Source organism: Drosophila novamexicana, unplaced genomic scaffold, assembly GCF_003285875.2.
Source record: "Drosophila novamexicana strain 15010-1031.04,08,12 unplaced genomic scaffold, DnovRS2.1 tig00001554-arrow-arrow-pilon, whole genome shotgun sequence".
NCBI lineage: Eukaryota > Metazoa > Arthropoda > Insecta > Diptera > Drosophilidae > Drosophila > Drosophila novamexicana.
This window is the reverse complement of record NW_020824866.1, coordinates 224,050-248,367: the sequence shown is the minus strand read 5'-3', so window position 1 is coordinate 248,367 and position 24,318 is coordinate 224,050. Positions and strand designations below refer to the sequence as shown.

Genomic DNA, 24,318 nt, shown 5'->3' with positions numbered 1-24,318 from the left:
ACTCGAAGTTACGTTTTATTTTCTTACTAAAGTTTATTAAATCCTATGCCGAACGTTCTTATCATATCGATAAATATCGATTTTGATCCATTGCATTTTAAGCATAACTCGAGATTTATAGCAGCTACCTGCACTAAATTGGACATTAAGTTTGTTATATAGAATATGCAGATTAGAAGATGAGAATTTTCAATTTTTTGATATTTCCCCCCCATTGCCTTTAGAATGGAAAACCCCATTGTTCTTGAAGGTAGAGCCTTGCGCTTTGGTATGCACACACTCTTGCCGGCCTAAAAAAAATGTTTATAAAGATTGGAAAAAGGCAGCTAGAATGCTCTTAAAGACAGCTGAACGCTAGGTCAGGGTATCTTCGGGTCGAACACGCCCGATTGAATTTATTTTTGCCCGTTTTTATTACATCCAACCAGAACCGAACCGAAAGGCTAGTCCGTATTTGGCTGTTAGTGCATTCAGAATTCGTTGCGTTCACAATTAAGCATATTTAGCTTTCCTTTGCAGTCCGTATTAAGTTTTGCTTGTTTTTAATGCGCCAAAGTGGCGAGCTGTGAGTTAAGTAAAGTGTGTAAAGCTGGAGCTTAATTAAGACCACGTCGTCGTCGTCGTCGTCGAATCGTTGGATTGCCCGAGAGGTTACATAAATGGCAATAGCGAAAAAATAAAACCAGAAAAGAGTATAAAAACCGAAACCGAAACGCGATTGCATATGCGATTGTTTTTCTTTAATTTAATTTTGTTTCTTTTGACTAAGTCACAAAAAAAAATGGATTTCAATAAAATTGTACGAATTGTGTTTTTGGCGAGAAAGTTGCGCTTTAGATTCAGAAGTCTTAATCGTTTAAAGAAAGTGCAACTGAAACTCTGGGTCTTGTGCCTAAGGAGCAAGGTATAAGCTATAAGACTTTGGATTTCATGTAAAATGGTATAAATTATAAGGTATGAGATGTGTGGCATAAGGAAGAGGCATAAAGTATAAGAACCAAGTCACAAGGCACAAAATATAAGACAGGCGTATAAGAGGCAGACGTATGCGTTCGAAGGGAGAAGGTATAAAATACGAGGCAAAAACATATAATGAGGCATGTTTAATATTTGGGATAAGCTATTAGGCATTGAAAAGGCATAAAATATAGAGTATGGGACACAAAGTCAAGCAAAGTCCTTTAAGCTAAAAGCCATGACGAATAAGGTATAAATTATAAGGTATTCATTTAATGTTGGAAGGCATCAGGTATAAGACATAAAGGCATAACATATAAGGTATTAGTTTAATGGCATAAGGCATTAGTAATAAGACATAATAGCATAACAAAATAAGGCATAAATTAAAAGATATAAGCTATACAAAATTTGCAAAATAGGCACAGATTATCTATAAGAAATCGGGCATCGCAAATGTAAATTATAACAAGTAAGAGGTTCTAGTCGTTAGCTCCCGACTAGGGGTACCCTGAACCCTCTTCTTCCAACATCAAATGCATATATATATTCTATTTTAGAAGCTATATGTCAAGTTTGGTGACTCTTATTTACCAAAATTGCCCAAAAAACAGGATATCGATATCGATTCTTATCGATTGCTTGGAAAGTCTCTAGCTCTTATAGGTTCTGAGAGCCTTGCGCTCATACATACGGACGGACGGACGGACGGACAGACGACAGACGGACATGGCTAGATCGACTCGGCTATTGGTGCTGATCAAGAATATATATACTTTATGGGGTCGGAGATGCTTCCTTCTGCCTGTTACATATATTTGGATTTTGCACAAATACAATATACCCGTATACCCATTTTTAATGGGTTCAAGGTATAATAAAGCATGAGTTGATAGGTATAAAATAATGGGAATAAAAGTCGAGTTAGACAATGTATGAATTAGGCATAAGAAGGCAGAGAGTTTATCAAATAAATAGAGCATAATATGATCAAGTATTTATTGCTCTTGATTATAAGGTACGGAACGCCGAAGAGGCGCCATCACGGTGTTCACTGTGGTCGTCATGCCCGATGTCACGAAATGGGTTCTACGACTCCAGCAAGGTCAGCGGCATGATTGAATTCGCATGCTTCGTGCCGCTTGCAACAGCTTATGCAACGGCAATTTGATAAATAGATAAGCGATAAGTTTTATGGTTGGAATAGCCTTCGGTTAATTCGGGATTTGCCATTGCCCAGCCAGACAACATTTGGCCGCAGCCAGACCAGGCCAGACCAGGCCAGACCAGACCAGACCAGTTGCGGTTGCATTAATCTTCGCCTGCCACAAAGCTGTTGCAGCTCATGAAGTTCACAGTTCAATTGAGCTTACCGCTAATTAGCTGCGGTAAGTGTTTGCCGGCCGAGGGGGGCGTTGGTGGCGGTGGCACGCTGAGATGAGCTTAGGTGCTGGCAGGTATGGACCAGGTGTGACCATTGGCCATTGTTGTTGCCGCTGGCAAGACGATTAAGATGGGCACCCAGCAGCAATGCATATATACATATACGTTTTATACCCTGCAGTCAGAAGGGCATGCTAGTTTTCTGCGCATATATGCAGCAGGCAGAAGAAAGCATTTGCTCCCTCATAATGTACATATGTATATATACTAAGTAGTTGCTTATGCTTCTTCTTATCGATATCGATAAATATCGATTTTAAGACTTGTATGCGAGTATGCTAGTTTTCCGCAATTGTATGCAACAGGCAGAAGAAAGCATTTTCTCTCTCCCTCATAATGTATATATAGTAGTTGCCTGTGCTTCTTCTCATATCTTCATGCATTTGCCTAATATCGATAAATATCGCTTTATGAAACTTGTTTCTTTAGGCATAGCATAAATATTATAGGCACTTGCAATCTTGATAAGTCGCTTCTCCTAAATGAAGAAGAATATATTTGCTCTTTTATACATATTGAAGCTCTGAAAGTTTCATAGAAATCGTACTCTAAACGCCGAACGTCGAAGGTTAGGGGAAGCACAAGTGTGTGTATTTGTGTCTAGGGCATCTTCAAGTCGTGCACACCCGACTCGCGCAGTCTTGTGTTGTATATAGTTGTTGCTTTTGCAGAGGCTTTTAAGTAACCGACCGCCGCGAGTCACTTTTATGTTTTATTTATTGATTTTATTTGTATAATTTGTTGTTGTTGTTGTTGTTGCTGCTGCCCCTGCTGCTGCTGCTGCCCCTGCTGCTGCTGCTGCTGCTATTGTGGTTTTGTGTCCCATAATTATGTCAGCTGCAGTTCCATAGTCATAAATTTGCGCAGCTCGTTTCAATGTACATTCATTCATTTCCACTGGCAAAGCGAGGGCAGCGGGGGCTGCGGCTGCAACATCATGCTGCTTGTTGCATGTGGCAAGCAGCGGGGAGCAGCAGCAGCAGCGGGGAGCGGCGGGCAGCAGCGGGCAGCAGCGGGCAGCATCGGGGAGCAGCGGGCAGCAGCAGCGACTTGTGACAATCCATTAAGAGCAAATATGCATTTGGAATGCAGATTTAATGGGAAATGCACATATTGAAATTTATGATGCCAGTTGTATGTGCTGTGTGTGTGTGTGTTTTTTTTATATATCTTAATCAGATTCCTGAACGTGCACTTCATTTGTTACGTTCGGTTTTAATGCCGGCATGTTCCGGTTTTCACTTTCAGCAAGAATTCTATTCGCCTTGTTTCGCTCGTTCGCTCAATTCATTCATTTATTCACGTTTTCGCTGCTGTCTGCTAAATATGCTTGTTATTTATTTTATTATCGTTTTTCTTATACATTTCTGTCCGTAATTACCTATAAGGGAATAATGGAATGGAACACTCGCGCAAATGCTAGCTAACCATCGATTATTGTTTTATTTTAAGAGGTCTTCCATACATTCCTGCTTTATCCAAATACTATTTCGATTTCTAACTCTTTCCTGCAAATATATAACGGGAATGCTGGAATGGAACACTCATGACTTTTCACTTGCTTCTACTTATATATGAAAAGATGTTCGATATGCACCGATTCTTTAGTTGCTCGCAAGTGGAATACTGGAAAGAAACACTTGTTCATAATTTTGCTTGAAAAAGAAAAAGATTTTGAGCATTAATGAAAAGTTTGTTCCAATTCAACTGTTTTCCCAGAAAAGAGCTACATTCTCAAATAATAATGTTTAAAAATTAAATCTTAAATGAAGTAAGCTTTCTAAAGCCTTCTTTGTGTTCTTCAAACATGCGCTAACTCTTTGAACTATAACCTACAAAAAGATTTACAGAGGGAACGCGGAAATGAAACACTGAATAGCTAGAATTTATATTGCTTACAATTGTAAAACAAATTTTCCAATTTTAACATTTTATCTTAACTATCTTTGCAGAACTTACACAGATATAACGAGTGAAAGCTTTAATAAAGAGCAAGGAGAGTGGGAGAGAGACAGAGAGAGAGAAAGAGAGAGAGCTACTTAGTAACTGTACTCTCTTTACTAAACGAACGAGACAATGCAAGACTCTCTGGTGTTAGCCGAACCCTAAGCGAAGAGCGTGTGAAATCCATGCACGATAACTAGTTGAATTTAATAGCTTCCCCCTCCTCAAGCCATTACGATTAACGCCACAGAGCAGCGATAAATTTCGAATAGAACGAGTTTACAATCAAGCGATAAACTTAAACGACAGATCTTTGGGCGCCATGGCAATGCTCGAGGCGCGGCCTTATAGGCCATTCAAGTCCAGTGAAGAGTATCTGGAGGCCATGAAGGAGGATCTCGCTGAATGGCTGAGCACACTCTATCCGGAGCTGAGCATCAATGCGGAGAACTTTATGGATCGTCTGGATACGGGCGTTGCGCTCTGCAAGGTAAGTTCTAAATTTAACAAGCGCTTTGACATGCACTTCAACTTTTATATGAGCACGAATGCTCTTAGTTTCAATTCACAATTGCAATCAGGCAATTTAACTGCCAGTTAAAAAGTTAACGAGCAATGCTAACGCTTTGCACACTTGGCAACACCAAACAGTGTTGGGAAACAAGAATTTAAACTAAATTAATAGAGTTGCCATCTTTCTGAATAATTTTGACATTTACCTGACATTTTGACTGAACAAAAGCCAAAAAGCCATTGCATATTGAATTGCTTGCCAGCTAACATGAAATTTAACAGACAGATGAGAAAACTAGCATGCGAGCATTTGATTAGCCCCCCTCTCCATAGGGGTGTACGCGAGTGGTAAGCAATCTTTTTATGGGCGGCAGCTGTTCGACTGACGCATAAACAAAGCTAAATGTGAAAAAAGCTCTGGCACACATTTCAGGCAGATGATGCACAGTTTGGTTTTGGACTGCAGCTCCCAGGTCCGAGTCTGGGCTCGTAAAACTAACTTCACACATCCCTCTGATTAGTGGGCGCAGCAGCTGCAACTGCAACTGCAACTGCATTTGCATCTGTGACTATTGATGTTTGTTTGGTTAGGTGCTAAAGGCACTGACGCTGCACGGATGCATTTGGGCTGCTGCTTTTATGAACAGTCAGTCAGTCAGTACGTCAGTCAGTCAATCAGCAAGGTGTTAAAAACGCTTGTGAGTCACAGACTTACAGGTGAATTTGGGCAGCTGATTTTCTGGGCAGGCGGTAACTCAGTCACTCACTTAGCCAGTTAGTCGGGCAGTAAGTCAGTTAATCAATCAGTCAATCAGTTAGGTGTTTAAGGCGCTGCTGTTTCGCAGACTCACGGATGTATTTAAGCTACAGTCTGTCATTTGGTAACTCAGTCAGTCAATCAATCAGTCAGTCATTCAGGCAATAAGTCAGCCAGTACGTCAATCAATCAATTAGTCAATCAATAAGGTGTTACGGACTTTTGGTTGCATTTGGACTTCTTCCTTTGTTAATCAGTCAATCAGTCATTCAGTCAGTTAGTCAGCTGGTCAATCAATTAAAGGCGCTGGTTATTCATGCATTTGACCTGCTCCTATTCTGGCCAGGCATTCGGTCAGGCAGCAAGTCAGTCAATCAGTCAATCAGTCAGTCAGTGGGCCGCTTTTGATGGCTGTATTTATGGCATGAAGCATGCATGCACCAGTGCACTACAGCGGCACGCTATCTACAGCCCATCCGGCTTTCAGCTCATTGTGGAGCATGTCTTGGTGGTGTGAGGAGAAGGAGGTCGGGTGGGATTAGTTAGCCCAGTGTTACATCCTGACAACCCCGACCAAAACACTTTCGTCATGCATTTGTCTTAGCCTCTGGTGGGCAGGTCAAAGCTCCTTACTAGCCCACACACCATTAGCTCCCAGCTGCAACTGGAACTTGAATGGGGTTACCTCCGTTCGTTGTGCCTGAATGTGGCACGGCCAAAGGCCCATCCACCTGGATATGCTTGCCGTTTGCCACAAATGCAAATGTGTTTTGTGAGCGCTTAAAATGTTGCACTCTCTGTTTCCAGCCTGTGAAGTGGCCACAGTCAAGTTTCTGTTTCATATGCTCCACTTCGGCTTGTTTTAGGGGCTGGCCATTCAACCTCATCCTTAGCAGAAGCAACTGCATTTGCTTTTCCATTACCGAACCATTAACGAGCAGTTCCACTACTTGAAATAGTAAAATTCGTCCTTTGAAGTCTCAAACTTTGACAGTTATAACTGTATCTTCAATTTATCCTCAGGATAAATTCTATAGATAATCATCATTTATTTAGGCAAACATTACGTTCACTTAGTTGACCTTAAATTTAACAATAAGGACGATATAAAGATGACTTATAGAATTACAGGATAGTTAGTTTCTTGTCAAAATATATGGCATGGCATACGGTACATCTCGATTATAATGCTTAATACGTTGTTTGTTTTCTCTCAAATATAAAAGGATAGCAGTTGCTGCTAAAGTTCATGTTAAATGTCTGCTTGTAAATGTACAATATTGATAGGTTTAAATTTTAATATATGATCTTTTTAATGCCTAAGATCCAATGTTTCGAACATTATACTCTCTGTGTCAAATCGAAACTTTAAAAAAATGATAAAACAAAAATTCTGCTGGTACAGTTCATGTTAAATAGCTGCTTGCACATTTAGCTCTGTTAGGCTATGTCTATTTTTTGTATAATGTTTTCTTACAAATATAAGTATATAGCTATGCATTTGATTCTCTGTAAATATGTCGGCATGCGAATTTCCTAACTATGCCAGATTCTAGAGATTGGTTTAATTTGTTGAAATTGCTGCATATTTTAAACAACTGTTGTGCAATTCCTTGGTAATGGGGGGAAGCACTTCAGATCTAGCTTGGCCCGCCCTCTCCCCCCCTCTCTCTCTCTATCCCCCGTTTTTTGTCTCCCTCACTTGCCTATATCTTCTTGACTGCAGCAAATTCCATTATGCCACTTTTAATTACCGATGCGTTGCCGTTGCCTGTTTTGGTTTTGGTTTCGGTTTCGGTTACGTGGCGCATGCCATAAACCTCTGCCCATTGCGACTGTGTGTGTGCCTGTGTGTGTGTGTGTGTGTGTGTGTGTGTGTGTGTGTGTGTGTGTATGTGTGTGTGTGTGTGTGGTTTGTGCCATTGCCATGCTTGTTGTGATTATGGGCGCTGAGTGGCGCTGCCCGCGGCTACTGGCGCCAGCGTCTGTGCAGCACCGACAACGTCACGCTGGAGGCCAATAGCCAAGACCTCAACGCGTAGACAATTTGTCTTGACTGGGTTGTCGTCGTTGTTGCTGTTGTTGCTGTTGTTCTTGTTATTGTTGTTGTTGCCTGTCGGACCAACTGAATGCGGCACAAAGCTGCGCTAAGGCTGAATATTCCTGCGGCAGAGCGACTCGTATCGGGAACGTTGCATCTTGTGGGCTCTCCCGCTGTGTGCGACTGTTGCGGCTGTTGCATTGTTGCCGGCTATTCCTGTAGGTAACAAGTGAGCGTGCTCTAGTCGCGAGTGATCAACTGGCAGATACCCTGTAAGCAGCACGCAGCACGCATGCCCACACAACTGAGGATACTCTGTTTGTCCGGCCCCACCATAAGAACGATTCTTATAGTTCAAAATTAATAAAAGCTACATAACAACTAAATATGATATTCAACACATGTTTATCGTGTGTTGCATTTATCGATTATTATCGATGTGTCGCTTTTTATCGTTAAAGGCAGAATTTTGGGATATATCGGTAATTTGATACTAAAACTGTTTAACGGCAACTTTATAGCAAAATTTCGTTGTGTTGTATTCAACTATCCAAAAATAACATCGATATTTATCGATTTAGATAACATTTTCGGATTTATCGATAATTTGATGTTTAAAATGTTTGATGAAAATTGGATACGGCAAATAGAACATCGATATTAATCGATTTGTTTGGCGCGTTGCATTTAACTTGTGAAATGGTACAAATAGAATATCGATATATATCGATTTAGGTACAATTTTCAACTTTTTATCGATTGTTAAGTAAAAAAAAAATAGCTTAATGGCACAAAATATGGCGTCTGAAGCTCTAATAAACTTTGGGATACGCCTCAATATCCTTGTTTTAAAACCGATATTTATCGATCTATCAAAAAATAACATAGATTTGTACAGCGTATGATACATATATGTCCATTTTTAGGTACAGGGTATCAACACACACACACACACACACACACAAGCACACACAGCTAGAACTCTACACATATTTTCACCTAGAGCCTGGTCAGAAATGTGTGTTTTTTTTGGTTCTGTTCCCCTTTTTGTTGCTTTTTGGGATTATATCAGCTGCATATGGTGATGGATATGCGCGAAGCATATAATCATAAACTCGCTTTGATCTTCGGACGGGCCTGTCTTTAAATACACAAAATGAACTAAACTGAACTGAACTGAACTGCATGGCATAACTATATATTTATTTATCCAGTCAGAGGCGTAGCATTTCGATTTTGCATCCCGGGAGGGGTTGGCCGGAGTGTGGGACTGCTGCCGGAAATGTCATAAGCATAAATTTAATTTTTGATAATTGTGTGTGTCGCGAAGCGTTAATGGAACTTTAATTGAAACTCACGAAGCGGCGTGGCAGTTGCAGCAGCAGCAGCAACAGCAGCAACAGACGCAGATACATTTGTATCTTTGTATCTTATGGATGCGCGCTTTAGTTGAATGAAAACTAAGGCAACGGGCATGTCTTCATCGCAAACAACCAAGGCGTGCGCGTGTGTATTAATTATGCTCCTTTTTATACATATATATAAATGTATATTTATGCTTTATATATATATATATAACATATATATATATTCATTTATCTGTATCTGCCACTCTTCGGGTGTTCTGTACATTGCCAATTAGCGTACTCAGGTCGTTAGCGGCAATCATTAGCGAATTGTCTAACGATCCACGTGCAAAAGATACATAGATACATTTGTATCTGGCTAATTAATGACCAGATATTATTATGTGCCGCAGCTGTGCTGCAATTAACGCACAACTAACTACACAAACTCGCAGATACAAATCTATCTAGCCACAAAGATCACAGCGATTATCATCCACAGTGCTGAGAAATTCATCAAAATGCGGAAGATTAAATACGCTCGCAGACCTTTTGCAACTATAATTATTATGTCATACAGCAAGCAGAACTTCTTAATTTTGGTTTTTAAGCTATACATATAATAATATACTACTAAATATACTACTAATAATATGCCCAGCTTAGCCCGGGTCAAGTTTTTTTCTACAAATTTCAAACATAACCTCATTTTCCGTTACCATAGAATATTTGCATAGATATTTTATATTAGGTATTTTTACCCAATAGGAACGATATGACAAAAGTCTTTGGAAATAGGTTTAAATCCGATCGCATTGTAAACAAAACGGTTTCGTTGAAGCGTTTCCCGCTTATATTTCACGCCTGCTGATGGAACTTTAAAATCGCGTATTCCATAAGTTCTTTTGAATATATAGACCTTCGCCCATTTTTCGCACAGAAAGGATGGATTCGACTTTAAATGAGTTTTTACAAAGATGAGTTTGAAGTCGATCGGAGTATAAACGAAACACTTGCACACGATCAAACCGTCAATTTTCCACACTTGCGGGTGGAATTTCCAGAAATCTCATTTAGTCAAATCGAACTGCAAGTGTATCTTAAGTTCGTTTTGGCGGAATATCTATTTTTTTCTACTTAGTTTTTGTTTTTTTTTTTTTAAGTGCCATAGTTTATCTTCCATTTATTTGTTTATTTTTGTTTTGGGGCCTGCTGTCAACGATTTCTCGAGTCAACTAATTGAATTTGATAAAGCCGACGACTGCTTTTAATTGGCCAAACACTCGCACTGCCAATTATCGCCGATAGGAGCCCATGCCCCCGCCCCTGCCCCAGCCCCCGTACCTGTCCCAACCTCTTTTCGATCGGTACGTACTGAATGCATTGCTTACCCAGCTCCAATTTGCCTAAAAAAGCTACTGCCCGGGGCTCAATTAAATGGTCGTTGTGATTATGGCAAGTGCCCCGCCAGAAACGAATACGCACACGAATCTATAGTATGGGGAAGCAGAGAAAATGTATCCAAGAAAAACCAAGAAATTCTCTACCAATTATGCTTTAGTGTGTCCAAATCATTCAATGAATTCCCGTTGAAGAGAAAAACAACGGTATTTTCCACGAATTGCCGTTGTGCGTGAGCGATAGTCGCCGCTTATCGATAACGTTCAGTCAGCCATGAACGTTTTACAACACTGCACAATATATTTGGTTCATGTTTGGCCAACACACACAGTGCAAGATGTGTATAATAAACCAATAAATTGCCGCTGTAACATAAATAAAAATAAAAACAAATAGCATTTCGACATTGATATTAACTGAGAATTCTTCTTAATCAGTCGCAGCTGGTTCGTGACTCGCTGGGCCCCAAAACACTTCGTGAGCCCATTCAATTTTATAGTCCAACTTGGGTCGTTGCCTCCTCAATTGAGTCCCGCTGCCGCCTGCTCATTTATTGGCTACCTCCATGCATACCAAGTGGCAAAAAGTTATTGGGAAATTTTGCAGATACATACATAAATGCCGCTGAGCGTCGACACGGACGTGGCACAATGCAATTCCAGTTGATCGTTGATCCTAACCATACGTATGCATATGGATATAAGCCAACCTTGTCTTACAATATCAATTCTAATACATTTATAACATAGTTTAGCTTGCCTTTTTATCAGTTTTCGTATATACTCAGATCAAAAACCAATCTTTTGGCAAGTTCCAGCCGCATGTGAGAATTCTTTCACGCTTTTCGCAATATCCACGTGGAAATGGGCATCTTTTTAGGGTTCCAACTCGTAATAGATAATATGTTAAGCATGATTATGAACCAATCGAACGCAATTCATGGAATGATTTGCATGATTTCCACGCTTATCTGTATTTCTCAGTATCATAGCTTAAATAATTTACTAAAACAAAGATGAATTTGTAGCACCTGAAAACAACTTTTTAAATGATATTTTATAATTATATCTAGACCATAAATTATGCCATATTTATATTATGCTATTTGCTTGCCAAGCTAGGAATTTGAAGGACATGTTTAGCTGAATGTTTGTTGACTTGTACATTCCGAATGTTGATTTATTCAATTTGATATATCTTGCGATCAGCTTGTAACTACAATTTGCAGTTTTGTTAAATCTATCAAGATATGCGCATAGTTATGTTCATAAATTTTTCGCTGCTGGCACTCCTTTTCCTACCGTCGGACACATATGGGTCAGTCTTGCCTTATGACAACTGTCAGCCCGCAATGTTGATTTAGTTATTGCCAAAAGCAAATCGAAATGAATCAAATTCATTAGTGCCAATTTATTGTTTGGCATTTTCGGCCAACAGATCAAATATCTATCTGCATCTGTGGGTCCCAATCTGCAAGTGTGTGTCCAGTTGACCAACTGTTGGCCACTTGGCAACGGGCGTGCAGCTGAGCTCCATTTGGGTCCCCGTTGGTCAGCTAGGGGCAACGGGCAGGGAAGCAGGCGTCGGCCGAGGCGTGCCTAATCCGATTTTGACTTTATTAACGGTGCAATTTGTACGACACTGTGCCGCAGCAGCAACAGCAACAACAACAATAACAACAGACGCCAGTTATTTTTTATGGCTATGCCACCCTATAAATATGCTTGCCCAGGCGAGTACACAAGACTTTTGAATACACTGTAAATAGGGAAAAAAGAATACTTGTGTATGTGTTATTAAATTAATTAATGCTCGACAATTTCTTAGTCACCTTAGTTTCCCCACCATGAATACAGTTTGCAGTTTGTTTAGTTTTGCGTTTTATCCGCCTGACAAAGTGCTTTGCAAATGCATATCTGCTTATTTTTGTAGCGCACTATGTAATACCCGGAATACATAAGAAAGAAACCGATTAGCTTAATATATTATTCCAATGAAGCTGATTGTAGACACACTTTATACATTCCTTCTGTTAACTATTGCTGCAGTTTATTTAGCTTTGCGATCTATCCGACTGACAAAGTGCATTGCATTGCAATTGCTTATGAACCTAGAGGAAAGTAACTGATTAGTTTGATATATTGATTTAATCTAGCTGATACCTGATACTTAGTACATGCATTCCTTTTGTTATCTCACCCATCCTTTGCTGCAGTTTGTTCAGCTCAGCGATTAATCCGCCTGGCAAAGTGCATTGCCATGCAATTTTATTATTTATTGCTGTCAATGCAACAATAACAACAACAGCAACAAAAACAAGTTGCCTCGCAAATTGTATGCTAATCGCTCGACCCAGAGCAGCGGGCGGCCCAACTCGATTGGCCAGTTGGCAGTTCTTGCACAGCGCAGCTGCCCGTGTGTCCAGAGAGCGCCAGATCTGTGCATGGCAAGGCGCTGAGCCCGGTGGCCTGGTGGCCCGGTGCCAGGTCGGTTACTTTATGATTGTTTTCCGTTGTCTGATTTATGGAGTGTTGCTGACTAATTTGAACTCTGGCGTGTTAAAGTTCTTGTAAGTGGCCGCCACTGTGCGCGCCACAATTGAAAACTCGCCTTTGTTCAGCGCTGGCCATTGTTATTGAACTGGCCACGTTCTGTGGCATGTGCCACAGCTGAGATCAAGATCGCTTCAGGCAAGTTGTCAATACCTACGCATATGTACATGCATGTTTATAAATACTTTTAGCCCCCCAACCCCTAGGCGCACACAAATGTCTCCATTAATGGTCATTCGTCTTAGGGATTGCGCTCTATATTTGTCACAAGTCCAAAATAGAAACCACATGGGCGGCGCAGGCCGGGGGCCGGGGGTTAGGGTGGGCAAAGGTTAAAGAGCATTTGCTGCTGCTACCCCACCAACTGCTTCTTATAAAAGGGGTCCAATGGTTTTTTGCACGTGCATGTTATGAGCAGAGGGCGGCGTCTCCGACTGCTTTAGGTATACATGTCATTTCCGCTTCTCTCTCGGATGCTCTCTCTGTAGTCTTCTATAACGTACGTTTGGTAAGCCCTAACATTCCTATAATATGATGATAATTGGTAAGCCTCGAAAACTTCATAAGGATCGGACCATACGCACCGAAGTAGTGTGAGACTAAGCGAAGCAGGAGCTCAGCAATGGGTGCAGGGTATCTGCCAGTCGGGCACTCCCTACTATTTACTTGTTATTGTTGCCACTGCTCATGCGTCACGTTGCAGTTGCAGTTGCAGTTGTCGTGCCGTCTCAATGGCGACAATCATGTGGCGGCCGCCCCACAAAAAAGGAAGTCCAAATCGTTGCGAGTCGCCTACGAAACGCGCCAATTGTTGTTGCCGATGATTCATTTTTTATTTATTTTTGTGTGTTGTTGTTGTTTTTTTTCTTTAGGCCAATTAACGTGCAAGTGCAAGCCAAGTTTTGCGTCTATTATGTGACAATTATGCTTCTTTAGCCTTATTTGCAAATTTAATCACACAATACGCAGCGCAGCGCGCTTTGTTTTGGTTTTCATGATTGCGCGCTCAGCAGGGGGTCACATTGTTGCCAGTGTGTGCACGCTTTGCGACAGTTACATGCCAATTTGAGTCGGCTCTTTGTGTGCTCGTGTGTGTTTGTGTGCGTGCGTGCGTATGCGCGCGCGTAATTCCGGCAAATTACGCTAGACAGGGTCACAGTAGTTGTAATGCCGGGCAGTGTGTACACACATTAAGCAGCTTTCACTAGCAAAAAATGCATGCAATTTATGTACAAGGCGGGTGTTTGTATTGTTGCTGTGTGTGTGTGTGTGTGTGTGTGTGCAATGAGTATGCACAGTTTTTGCCTTTGAAATTCCGCAAATAGCCTTTCCAACCGACTCCGCAACAGGCCCGACTTCAAAGCAAGGCCGGCGCACATTTCCCACGCATTTGGATGCGTCTCGTTGATGGACTGCCGCCGTTTTGGACTGCGATTGCGACGCCTGCACGTAGTCGGACGATGTCACCAACTTAAAGCGCAAAATAAAAAAAACAAAAACATTGAAAACGCGTCCAAGTCCAAAGCGGCGACCTTTTGTGTGTAGCTGGGGCCAATATCAGTCACAATAAACAACAGTTTTGCATGGCATAAATATTGTGAATTGAAAAGCCAAATATGAAAAGCGCGCACTGTTTAATCTAAGCCAGCGCGAATATGTATGTGTGTGTGCGTGTGCGTGTGTGTGTGTGTGGGTTGCAATTGTCGTGTCAACGTTTACAAAAGAGTTCGCGTCACGTTTGTTTAATAAAATTAATATTTACATATGCTCGTATTTACCTGGCAAGCATTGAAATGCTTTTGCGCTCTGTGCCCAAAACTGGACAAATAGCCAAATAGACATGGCCTGGCAATTGGCACGACTCTCTGCCCTCAACCTTACCCCTCCCACTCTCCCCCGCACAGAGATTGCCAGATCGCACAAAGATTATATGCCAGACGCACATTTAGCTGTCGCCAGTGTTTACCTATTTGGGAGCGTTTTGTCACATTTCTGTTAAAGTTGCCAATTATTTTAACATGCTGTTTAGGTTAATTGCATTTGCTCAAATTGCTTATTAGTCAGTCGGGCTGTCATAATTTACCAGGAAGTATATCCAACTGGTAAATGCTTGTTAAGTTTGTATATGCCAACAAATATAGCGCTAGCTGCAATTGCAAGCTGTACACAGGATGATTAAAAATATATTTAGCGCAAATCCAACAGCAGGCCAGCTAACATGCACCTTGCCAGGCACAAGCTAAAACATGCCGCAGTCGGATTCTCACCTACTTAAAATATGCATCAACGCTTATCACAAGAATCTAACGCTTAGATATCAAAGCCCAGCTAACATGCACTTTACCAGGCACATGCTAAAACCCGCTGCTAATATGTTAATTTGTAACAGGAAGCACGCAGCAAATCAAGTAAATTGTCAACGGAATTGGAGCTACCGTTCATGGTTTATAGACCAGACCGTTTGTTAGCGTTTATGGTCTCATCCGTTTCATGCCATTTCGTTTCGTTCCCAAGGCGCGCATTCTTGTTTTCGTTTTCGGTTTATTTGTTGTTGTTATTTTTGGCATTTGCGACCACATTTGTAACTGTCTCGAGGGGGGGGGGGGGGGGGGGGGGGGGGGGGGGGGGGAAGTCGTACGGTGCGCGCTCTCACTGCCGCGGCCCATAGTCTGTCTATCTAATTTTGGGCCGAGTCTAAATTCAAGTTTATAACTAAATATGCGCCCGGCAGGTCCATTGGACGGCATTGATGGAGGGCGGGGTAGGGTGTCGCTCTGGAAGCCAACCGACACGGGCCGATTGGCCTCGATTGCGTTCGCGTTTGCTTTTGCGTTTGCCACATTTTTTAACAACTTCACCCACATTCAAAATTCGTTTTGGCTTTTCAGAAAGAAGAGGAAAAATAAAAAATACAACAGCAAAACGAAAAACAAAAAACCAGTTCACTTTGGTTTAGTTTAGTTTTGTTTTGGCAGCGGCTTTGTCTTGTTAGCCATGTGTATAGCAAAGTATAGCATGGCATATATAGTATAGATAGATCTATTTGGCCAAGTTGCCAGCGAGCTGCTTAAAGTTACGTCCATCCAGAAGCTACAAGCTATATAGTATGTTATATATTCGGCACATTTGAACTACATTTGTTTCTCGAACATTGCAAAGCAATGTACCTTAAGGCTTTGCGAATATCTCAAGATAATTGTAGAAGAAAATGGAAAAACTTTCCCATACAATAACTCACTTTTCCAACGATTCTCTCTATATCGTTTTATGATATAGTCATCCGATGTTTAAAATACTTAGTGTAAGATATTAAGAGTTTCCCACTCGACTCGGCCATGCGAGATATTGATCAAATTTATTGGCAATTTCAAGCTTAATCTAAGAAATACTTACAAAAATTCATAGATTTAATGCTCTATTTGAATACTTTCCATTCTTAGGAGTTGCGGCTGTTATTTTTTCTTCTGCCTCAGTGCTTTGAAATAAGAAAAGAATTTCGTTTTCACTTTACGAGCTCGCAATAGTTACTACTGCATAATAAATTCTTGACGATCTCCTCCTCCCCCCTTCGAATGCTGCAGGCATATGTTGCATCGTAGTAATTCCTGATCTGTGGCAAATTGTGTCATAGATCTTTGATCTGACTCTGGCTCTGGCTCTGGCTCTGGCTGCAGTCAGTTCCCACAAGCTGCCAACTCGTATCAATTACCAATTGCATATCTGCAGTTATATTAGCTATGCCCACACACACACACACACACACACACACACACAAACACACACACACATATATATATATATATGGTGACTATCGATCAGTGATCTCATCTCATCGATCTTTTGGCCATGGTCGTTTCCCACACCTGAGCGAGCCGAGCGGACGGACGAACGGGGCCAACAAACTTTGGCAAACAAAACGCCTTCTATGGCATTATGGAAATACCGTTAACGTTTGGCCAAAAAAACAAGAAGAGGAGATGAAGGGAACGAGAGAAGAAAAAAAAAACAGCCCAATCAAATTCATAAGTTTCTATGGCCAAGATCAAAAGCGGGGCCCCCGAGCAGGTGACCGACTCAACCAATACACAGATCTTTAGCAGCAACTGTTGCTGCTGCTGCTGCTGTTGTTGTTGTTGTTGTTGTTGTTGTTGTTGTTGCAACAATCATTTGGCAGCGATCTATCATTGCCAACTGGCCAAAAGAGAGACACAGCTAGTTAGCTACGAGGAAGTTGTTGTCCATGAGAACCTTGAACTCCCAAGAAAGAAATCATAAAAGAGCGCTCACCAATGTCCGACTAGAAGATACCCTAAGCCCAGCTGCCAGCTTTAAATACTTTCACTTTTAAATATGAGTTTTTTGCCATTTAATGGAGAATCGGAAGAAGGTATCCAAGGTACGCGTGAATCTACAAGCCAAATTTGGTCCATCCTCGGCTTATGTGCTAAAATCGATATTTATCGATAACATGAACGTTGAGGAAGATATCGAGAACAAGCTCTCTTTCAAGTTAAGGCAAGTTTTCTAGCTCTTGTTACCAGACATGATCAAGAAAATATGTGCTCGGCGATGCTGCCCCCCCCCCCCCCCCCCCCCCCCCCCCCCCCCCCCCCCCCCCCCCCCACACACACACACAAACAGTTTCAATGGATTACAGGGTATCTTAAACAGACAATAACAAATAAACTCAGTTGTTGTTGTTGTTGTTGTTGTTGCTGTCGACACGGCCTTTAAAATATGATTTTGAATGGAACAGCGTGGACAGTTTTTTTCTTCTCTTGATTTTGTGATTTTGATTGAGTTGAAAACAGCAAAAACAAAAAAAAACAAAAGCCAAAAAAAACCGAAACAAACCTCGTGTCTTGCTGGCCGTGCTGGGTGTTAGAGCTGCGGCCAATGGCGGCTATCTGAATAAAATCGGTGGCAAGTCCACTTCGCTCTATTAGACTCAGCTCTTTGAGCCAACCCCACCCCCCTCCTGCTGCCCCGCCCACTTAACAGCCGCCCTGCCTGCGACCAGCTCAAAGACAGCCAACACAATGCGAAATAAGTTATTTTTTTGACAGCAAATCCGCTTAGGCGTCGGCCAAGTCAGCGGCCCACACGCACACACACACACACACACACACATGTGATTAGCATGTGTGTGGGTGTGTGTAGTCGCTTATACCTTGCAGCCGCGTGCGCCATGTGCAGGGTATGCTGATACCCTATACAGGGCAATACATTGATATTGTCAACAAATATGCAACGCGCATTTTAACAAGAAGCCAAGCTTATTCATCTGGCTGAAAGCTCTTGCTGCTGCATATATATATATATATATATATATATATCTGAATATCTGAATATATGCATATCAGTCAGCTAGATCGGGACAGAATAGTATATAGCTGTCAATCGGAAGGATTGCCTTCAAGTAAGCTGCTTGTTTAAGCACAATTCTATGTTGTTGCTGGAAATTTGCACCAAGTATTTTCTAGATCGTGACACTATATCTATTAAAAAATGTTGAATTCTTGAATTTATATAATCCCAATTACGAGCTTGAGTATATTTTTAAAGCATTCACAATGGTCCAATTAGTTTTTGTAGTTTGTAAAAAAGCAAAAAACATTTATCTATTTAATATGGTTTACTCTCGTAAGATCTTGTGTACTATATATGTATATATATATATATATATACACTATGCTATATATACATGCTGTACTGTATATAGACACTATGTGTTGTTGCAAAGTCAAAGTCCTTCGTGCTTGGAGCCTAGGGTATCTGGTGAAATTGTATATTTTTTTTATATATTTAATATAAATCTCATTGTTCGTATAAGATTTTTTTATTTTGCTGCTGCTGTTTTTTTCTTCTTCTTTTTATTTTGCAATGTCATTTTGTATTTCGTTTTTTGCAGTTCGCTTTAATTTTGTTTGATTTAATTTGGGTTTTTTTCGCGGAAGCAAAAAGCTGTTACGAGCATTACGGCTACAAATACCTATTCATATATGTATATTATATATATATATACATATATACTTTTTCGCTTATGGGCCAGACTTTGCTTTGCAATCGCCTTTTACCTAATGTTATTAACGTCATATTGACACACATTCGGGTCGGGCAGAAGCAGAGAAATAAAGTGCAAAAATCTAAGCTAATTACGTGACAGATACCCACGCCCCCTCCCCACACGCCCAGCCCGCAGTCGTTGTGGCATATGCCACAAGCCGCCCGGCGCGTGTTGCAACATCTTTTGCGCTTCCATAACGGCTTTCGCTCTCTTTCATTTGGTTTTCTTTTTTTGTTTTTTTTTTTTTTTACCTGCGCACACACATCGGCCGCATGTCACGTACTTGCGCTTTGTTGCATGCAACTTGCAGCTGCAGCATCGACTTGGCCCACATTGCGTCCACTTGCGGCAGCTCAGCCAGTGTTGGCAAAGTCACGTTAATATGCGCATCGACACCTGACACCTGACACCCGCCCAACCCCCCAACCCCACCCAGCCCACGGGGCCTCTGACCCATGCCAAGTGCCACGACTTTATTTCAACTTTAAACCAAGGCAAGAATACAAATATGGCCGACAAAAGCCAAAGCTCCATTTCGAGAGCAAATGTTTCCCTATTGAAGACAAGAGACGCGATAAAAGAGTTCGATTTGATACGCTTCGCAAGATATGCGGGGAGGGGCTAAGAGCAGATCGAAAGTGTCGAGTCGGGCAAGAAAGCATTTCACTTTTCAAACTATATTTCTTACAGAGCTAGATGATATAGATATATAGCAAGAATCAAGTATCTAGCATCTTGTATCTTGCATCTTGCATCTGGTGTCTAGTACCTAGTATATAGTATCTAGTATCTAGAATCTAATGTCTATCATCTTGTAACCCATAACGTTTATCATATACTATATTCGGATTCTGCTTACTTGAAATCGGTTGATATCATTAATATATTATCTATATATTAATATATATGCGACTATACTTACCTTAGGGTAGGGCAAAAAATCTGTAATTCTTTGCAAATTAATTATATATTTGAACTAAAAGCTATATACAAAGTGATATATACAATAAATATATAATAATATCAATAAATTTAAAATAACGTCAAAGTTAAATAATTTAAAATTAAAAATTTAAATACATACATTAATATATTACATTATAAAGTTAAATTAAATTATAAACATTTAAAAAGTTATTTAACAAGCGAATGTTCAAAATGTGTTTGAAAAATGAAAACATTTGAACAAAACTGGCAAAAAGTTGGATAATTGCCAAACAAAAAGGAAGATTGTCTGAATGAAATATAAAAAATATAATAATACATAATTAATTTAATATTAATATATATATATACATGCCGATAATTGCATAGAAGAGATTTACTTTAAGCTCATTTTTGGCAGCGTTGCGTCTTAACTTATTTACATGAATCCGAGAATTTGGCTTTGGATTAGGATTTTAGTCCGGAGAGGCCAGTACTTAATGTCTAATCTACGAGTCGGACTGATCTTCCATAGCATCGCAGACTTCATTCACTTCGGGCTGATTGTGAAGCCTCGTCGAATGACGCACTGACGCTTGGTGTTTATCTTCATCTTCGAAGTCGTCAACATCGTTCTGTTCACTTTCCGCTGTCTCTTCCGCAAGCGACTTGGCCTCCAGCTCTGCCTGACGCTCCATCCCATCCAGCTCCTTCACGATTGTGTCCGCGTCCATATGCCCGCTTTGTTGGAGCGTTGATGGAGTCTGTGGGCAAAGAAGCGTAAGCCAAAACTGGCCAATATGCTTAAGCTGCTATGCATACTCACCACTTGGTCGCTCACATCGGCTGAGACAACGCCCGAGTCGGCAGGTAATGGCTGATCCGACCTATGGCTGGAGTCCTCCGCTGCTGGACGCTGCGGCCGCTCGTCCAGGCGAGTGCTCTCCAGGAAACTGAGTCCAGTCGGCGACCTTGGCAGCGTCTGATCCAAGCGCGAGCTATCTAAAAAACCAGATTCATTAAAATCAATGTCCTGCGGCTCGTTCGTGGCGGCAAGCTGCAGAGCCTCCGGCTCATTTGGCTGCACATTCTGATCATCGCAGTCCGTTGTCGAAACCTCCAAGTCCATGTCCGAGGAGCCGTCCGGAATAGTTGCATCAAGTGCCTCAGCAATCGTCGCCAGCTTTTCGCGTATACCAGCTAACTCCTCGTGCAATCTATGCGCATCCTTGCTGGTGCACGGCTCCTCCAGACGCCCGTGTATCGTCAACATGCGTATCCGTAGCTGATGCTGGGCCACCCGCAGGTCGGCCTTGACCTTGGTCATGCTAGTGAGCGTGCTGGCCAAGGTCATATTATTGGGCACATCATCATGGGGTGTGTGGGGACTTGGGTGAGTCGGTGGCTCCTCGCAGCGACGCTTCTCGGGCATCGCGGAGCTGTGCTCGATGGGCTTGAAGTCGAATGGCGAATCTGTTGCTGCCGCGATGTTCGACGACAGGCGACGCTTGATGACCTTGCGACCGAGCTCGTCCGACACTGCCACGGCTACCGACGGGGACCGTTGATTCGGACGTGTGCTGCCAAAGAAGCCAACCACATTTCTGGTCAGTCTGCGCTCCATGGCAGTTGCCTTGTCGCGGCTAATGTTGCGTAACATGTTGTCCAGTGCGTCGTTTAGTAGCGATCTGGAGCGGCTGGACGTCAAGGCTGCCGGCTCCACATCCATGTCGGAAGACTCCTCCGAATCTGGCTGAATATTGATGAGCTCCCGCCGAATCTGGATCATTTCGAGGCGCAGCCTGTTCGCTGCCTCGCTGCTGCACGGCTCCTCGAGGTTCCGCTGTAGTTTCAACAAACGCGCCTCCAGGTAGCTCTGCATGTCCATCAGCGACGTGCTCCCATGGATCTGCGCTGCCTGGGCATTAGCCTTGGCTTGAACCTGAAACTTGGTGCGTGGCAAAACTGGCAGCAACTGCTGCACCCGGGCATCGTTGGTGTTGTAGGAGAACAGCTTCAGATCCCTGACGCCGGCGAGGGGTATAACGCTGAACGCTGCTCCTTGATGTTCGCCCTTCACATTGGGATTGAACGGCGAGTCCGGATCTTCATCGTCGCCAATCTCTTTGGTCGGCAAGGCGTTGCTGCTTAGCTCCTCGGCAATCGATTCGTCTGCGGATGAGTCGGAGGACGTCGGCGTTGCCCTAATCGGTTTACTTCTTGGAATATCAAGGAACCGAGCTGAACTGTCCGACGATTCAGGCTTCTTATCACAATCGTCCGTTGGTTCAGACTTCACTTCGACCGGTCCGACCGCTGATTTAGCCTTGAGGACGCGGCTCACGAAGGCGTGTTGCCAGGCCTCCAACTTGCTGACAGAGCTCTCGTCGGCGACATTCCATTGCTCCACCTTAATGGCCCTGCTGGTCCGCACGCCCAGCTCGTCCGACTCGGAAGACATATCCGAGATGTTCATGTTATTAATGGGCCGTTCGAACATTATCGACTCTGCCATGTCCGAGTCCTCGTCCAGTTCGTTATTCCTCGCCGACTGCAGATGGCGGAACGCTACGGCGCTGCTCTCGACGTCGTCTATGATCGCGAGCATGTTGCGGCGACTGGAGAACTGCCTGGACCGAAAGGGAATGTCCGGCATCAGCGTGTTCGACGTGGAATCCATATGGTAGGTGAACAGCTTATAGTTACCCTTGAAGTCAACAGCATTCGGATCTGACGCATCGACCAGCTGTATGCCCCGCCACAAGGGATGCACTGCATAATCCGTACTGTTTACGGGCGGTTCACGAACTGGCTTATATTGCATATGCTTGCGACTGAAGCGCTCCTCGTCGCACATTACCGTAAATGGTTTTGGTTTCATCACATAATTGAATGGAGAATTCGCTGGATGACGACTGTCGCTATTCTCGTGGCCACGATGTCCTCCCTCCGATGGCCGACTTTCGGCCAGGTCTTCCTTCTCTGGAAGCAAACGCCCGGCTAGCTCACGTTTGCTGCAGACCCTGGCGCAATGTGTTAGGAAAACGGTCGCATTCACATGTACCGTGCGGGAGAGCACATGGGCGGCCGGCAGCTGGATGCAATGGCGCATAAAGAAGTCCATATATTGGCCAATCGGAAGCTGCGGCTGACGCACGATGCCCTCCCCTTCCTGGGAGGCCGCAACGATGGCAGCTAGCAAAGCGGCCATGGTCGGATTTGTGTAGAAGGCGCGAATCGCTCGGGCTGCACGGGACAGTGTCTGAGCCTCGACCAACTGATTGTTATTCCCCTCATTAGTAGTAGCCTTGAATGGATTCATATTGAGGCAGCGGCTACCTTTGAGAAATTATAAATATACAAATTGCAATGAATTTCGAAAGGAAAGCACAGAGCTAAGAACATTCTCGCACTTACTTTTGAGAACGATTCGAGCTTGCGAAGGGTATTAATTCAAAATGGAAGGATAATTTTTGCCGGTTACGATGTGAGCTTGCGAAGGGTTTTAATTCAAAAGGAAGGATATGGCTACCGGCTATGACGTTGTCAAAAAGTTCCAGGGCACATCCGGTGCGCATCAAATTGCGCGTTGCCCAACACTGTTTTCACCTGGCTTTCGAGAGCCTGCGTTGCCATAACACCAATTGGCACTTGCATATGCCTTGGCTCGGCTCGATACTGATCGGCATCTTGTTGAAATTAAAATTACTGATCGAAAATGTTGCAGAAGAGATTTTGGTTAACACGCTCGACCTCGCACGGCCCGGAAATCCTCGCGGGCATTGTTCCATTTTGAGTGCACATGATGAACTCATCTCTAGCCAAAGCAAAGCTGTATAACAAATGGCGTCGTTATTCAACACTTGACTGTCGAAAACTTTGCCACATTTACTAGCTAGTCTGCTTGTGAACTTTACACAATTATCCGGCACTTGCAATGATAAGTGTGGGCTTTACATAATCCGGATTCCAAACTGTTTGTTGCGTGCGCCTTCAAGACTTTCTCAACACTAATATCGATAGGTGCAATAATCAGGCTCGGCTCATTTCTACTTAGCGCCTAGGTCCCTAACAAATATCGCCAACACTGTTCAGTCGATGGAAAGCCTTGGCAAGTGCATCCTTTATATCCATGCTTTATACTTTATCAAATTAACGCAACAAAATAAGTCATATTGTTAGTTAGCTGTCTGGAGTGTTACCCAGCACTCATTTTGATTGGTACTCATATCACGTGAGCCTGGAAGGCTCTGCAAGTGCATCGCACCTTAGAAATTTGCCCAACACTAATATCTAGCCTCGAAGGGTCAAGGCTTCCTGCGCTTGGGTCCTGAACTGGAGTGGAACCGAGCAGCGCAGCTCCATTAAATGCA

General features: G+C 42.6%; 2 protein-coding genes across 3 annotated transcripts in view; one reads left to right on the top strand and one right to left on the bottom strand.

Moving 5' to 3' along the window:
* The window catches only part of LOC115768007 (GAS2-like protein pickled eggs), a 78,105-nt gene that overhangs the window by 41,113 nt on the left and 12,674 nt on the right, over window positions 1–24,318 (top strand). For both annotated transcript variants that reach the window (XM_030712416.1, XM_030712417.1), the window contains exon 4: window positions 4,353–4,834. In XM_030712416.1, the coding sequence (XP_030568276.1) occupies window positions 4,667–4,834 (168 nt within the window). In that variant the 5' untranslated portion in view covers window positions 4,353–4,666. The remainder of the gene's footprint in view (window positions 1–4,352; window positions 4,835–24,318) is intronic.
* Window positions 20,336–23,432, bottom strand: LOC115768008. Its single transcript, XM_030712419.1, has 3 exons — window positions 23,363–23,432; window positions 20,772–23,284; window positions 20,336–20,709 (listed from the first exon to the last, which is right to left on the bottom strand). Exons 2-3 carry the CDS (start codon window positions 23,265–23,267, stop codon window positions 20,455–20,457), a joined length of 2,751 nt encoding a protein of 916 aa, XP_030568279.1. The 5' UTR covers window positions 23,268–23,284; window positions 23,363–23,432; the 3' UTR covers window positions 20,336–20,454.

What these genes read in the sequence shown, in the direction of transcription:
- LOC115768008 (XM_030712419.1), bottom strand. Translation starts at nt 23,267, where the DNA reads ATGAATCCATTCAAGGCTACTACTAATGAGGGGAATAACAATCAGTTG. An exon ending in CCGATGTGAGCGACCAAGTG is followed by an intron (nt 20,710 to 20,771) that starts GTGAGTATGCAT and finishes CTTTGCCCACAG; the next exon opens with ACTCCATCAACGCTCCAACA.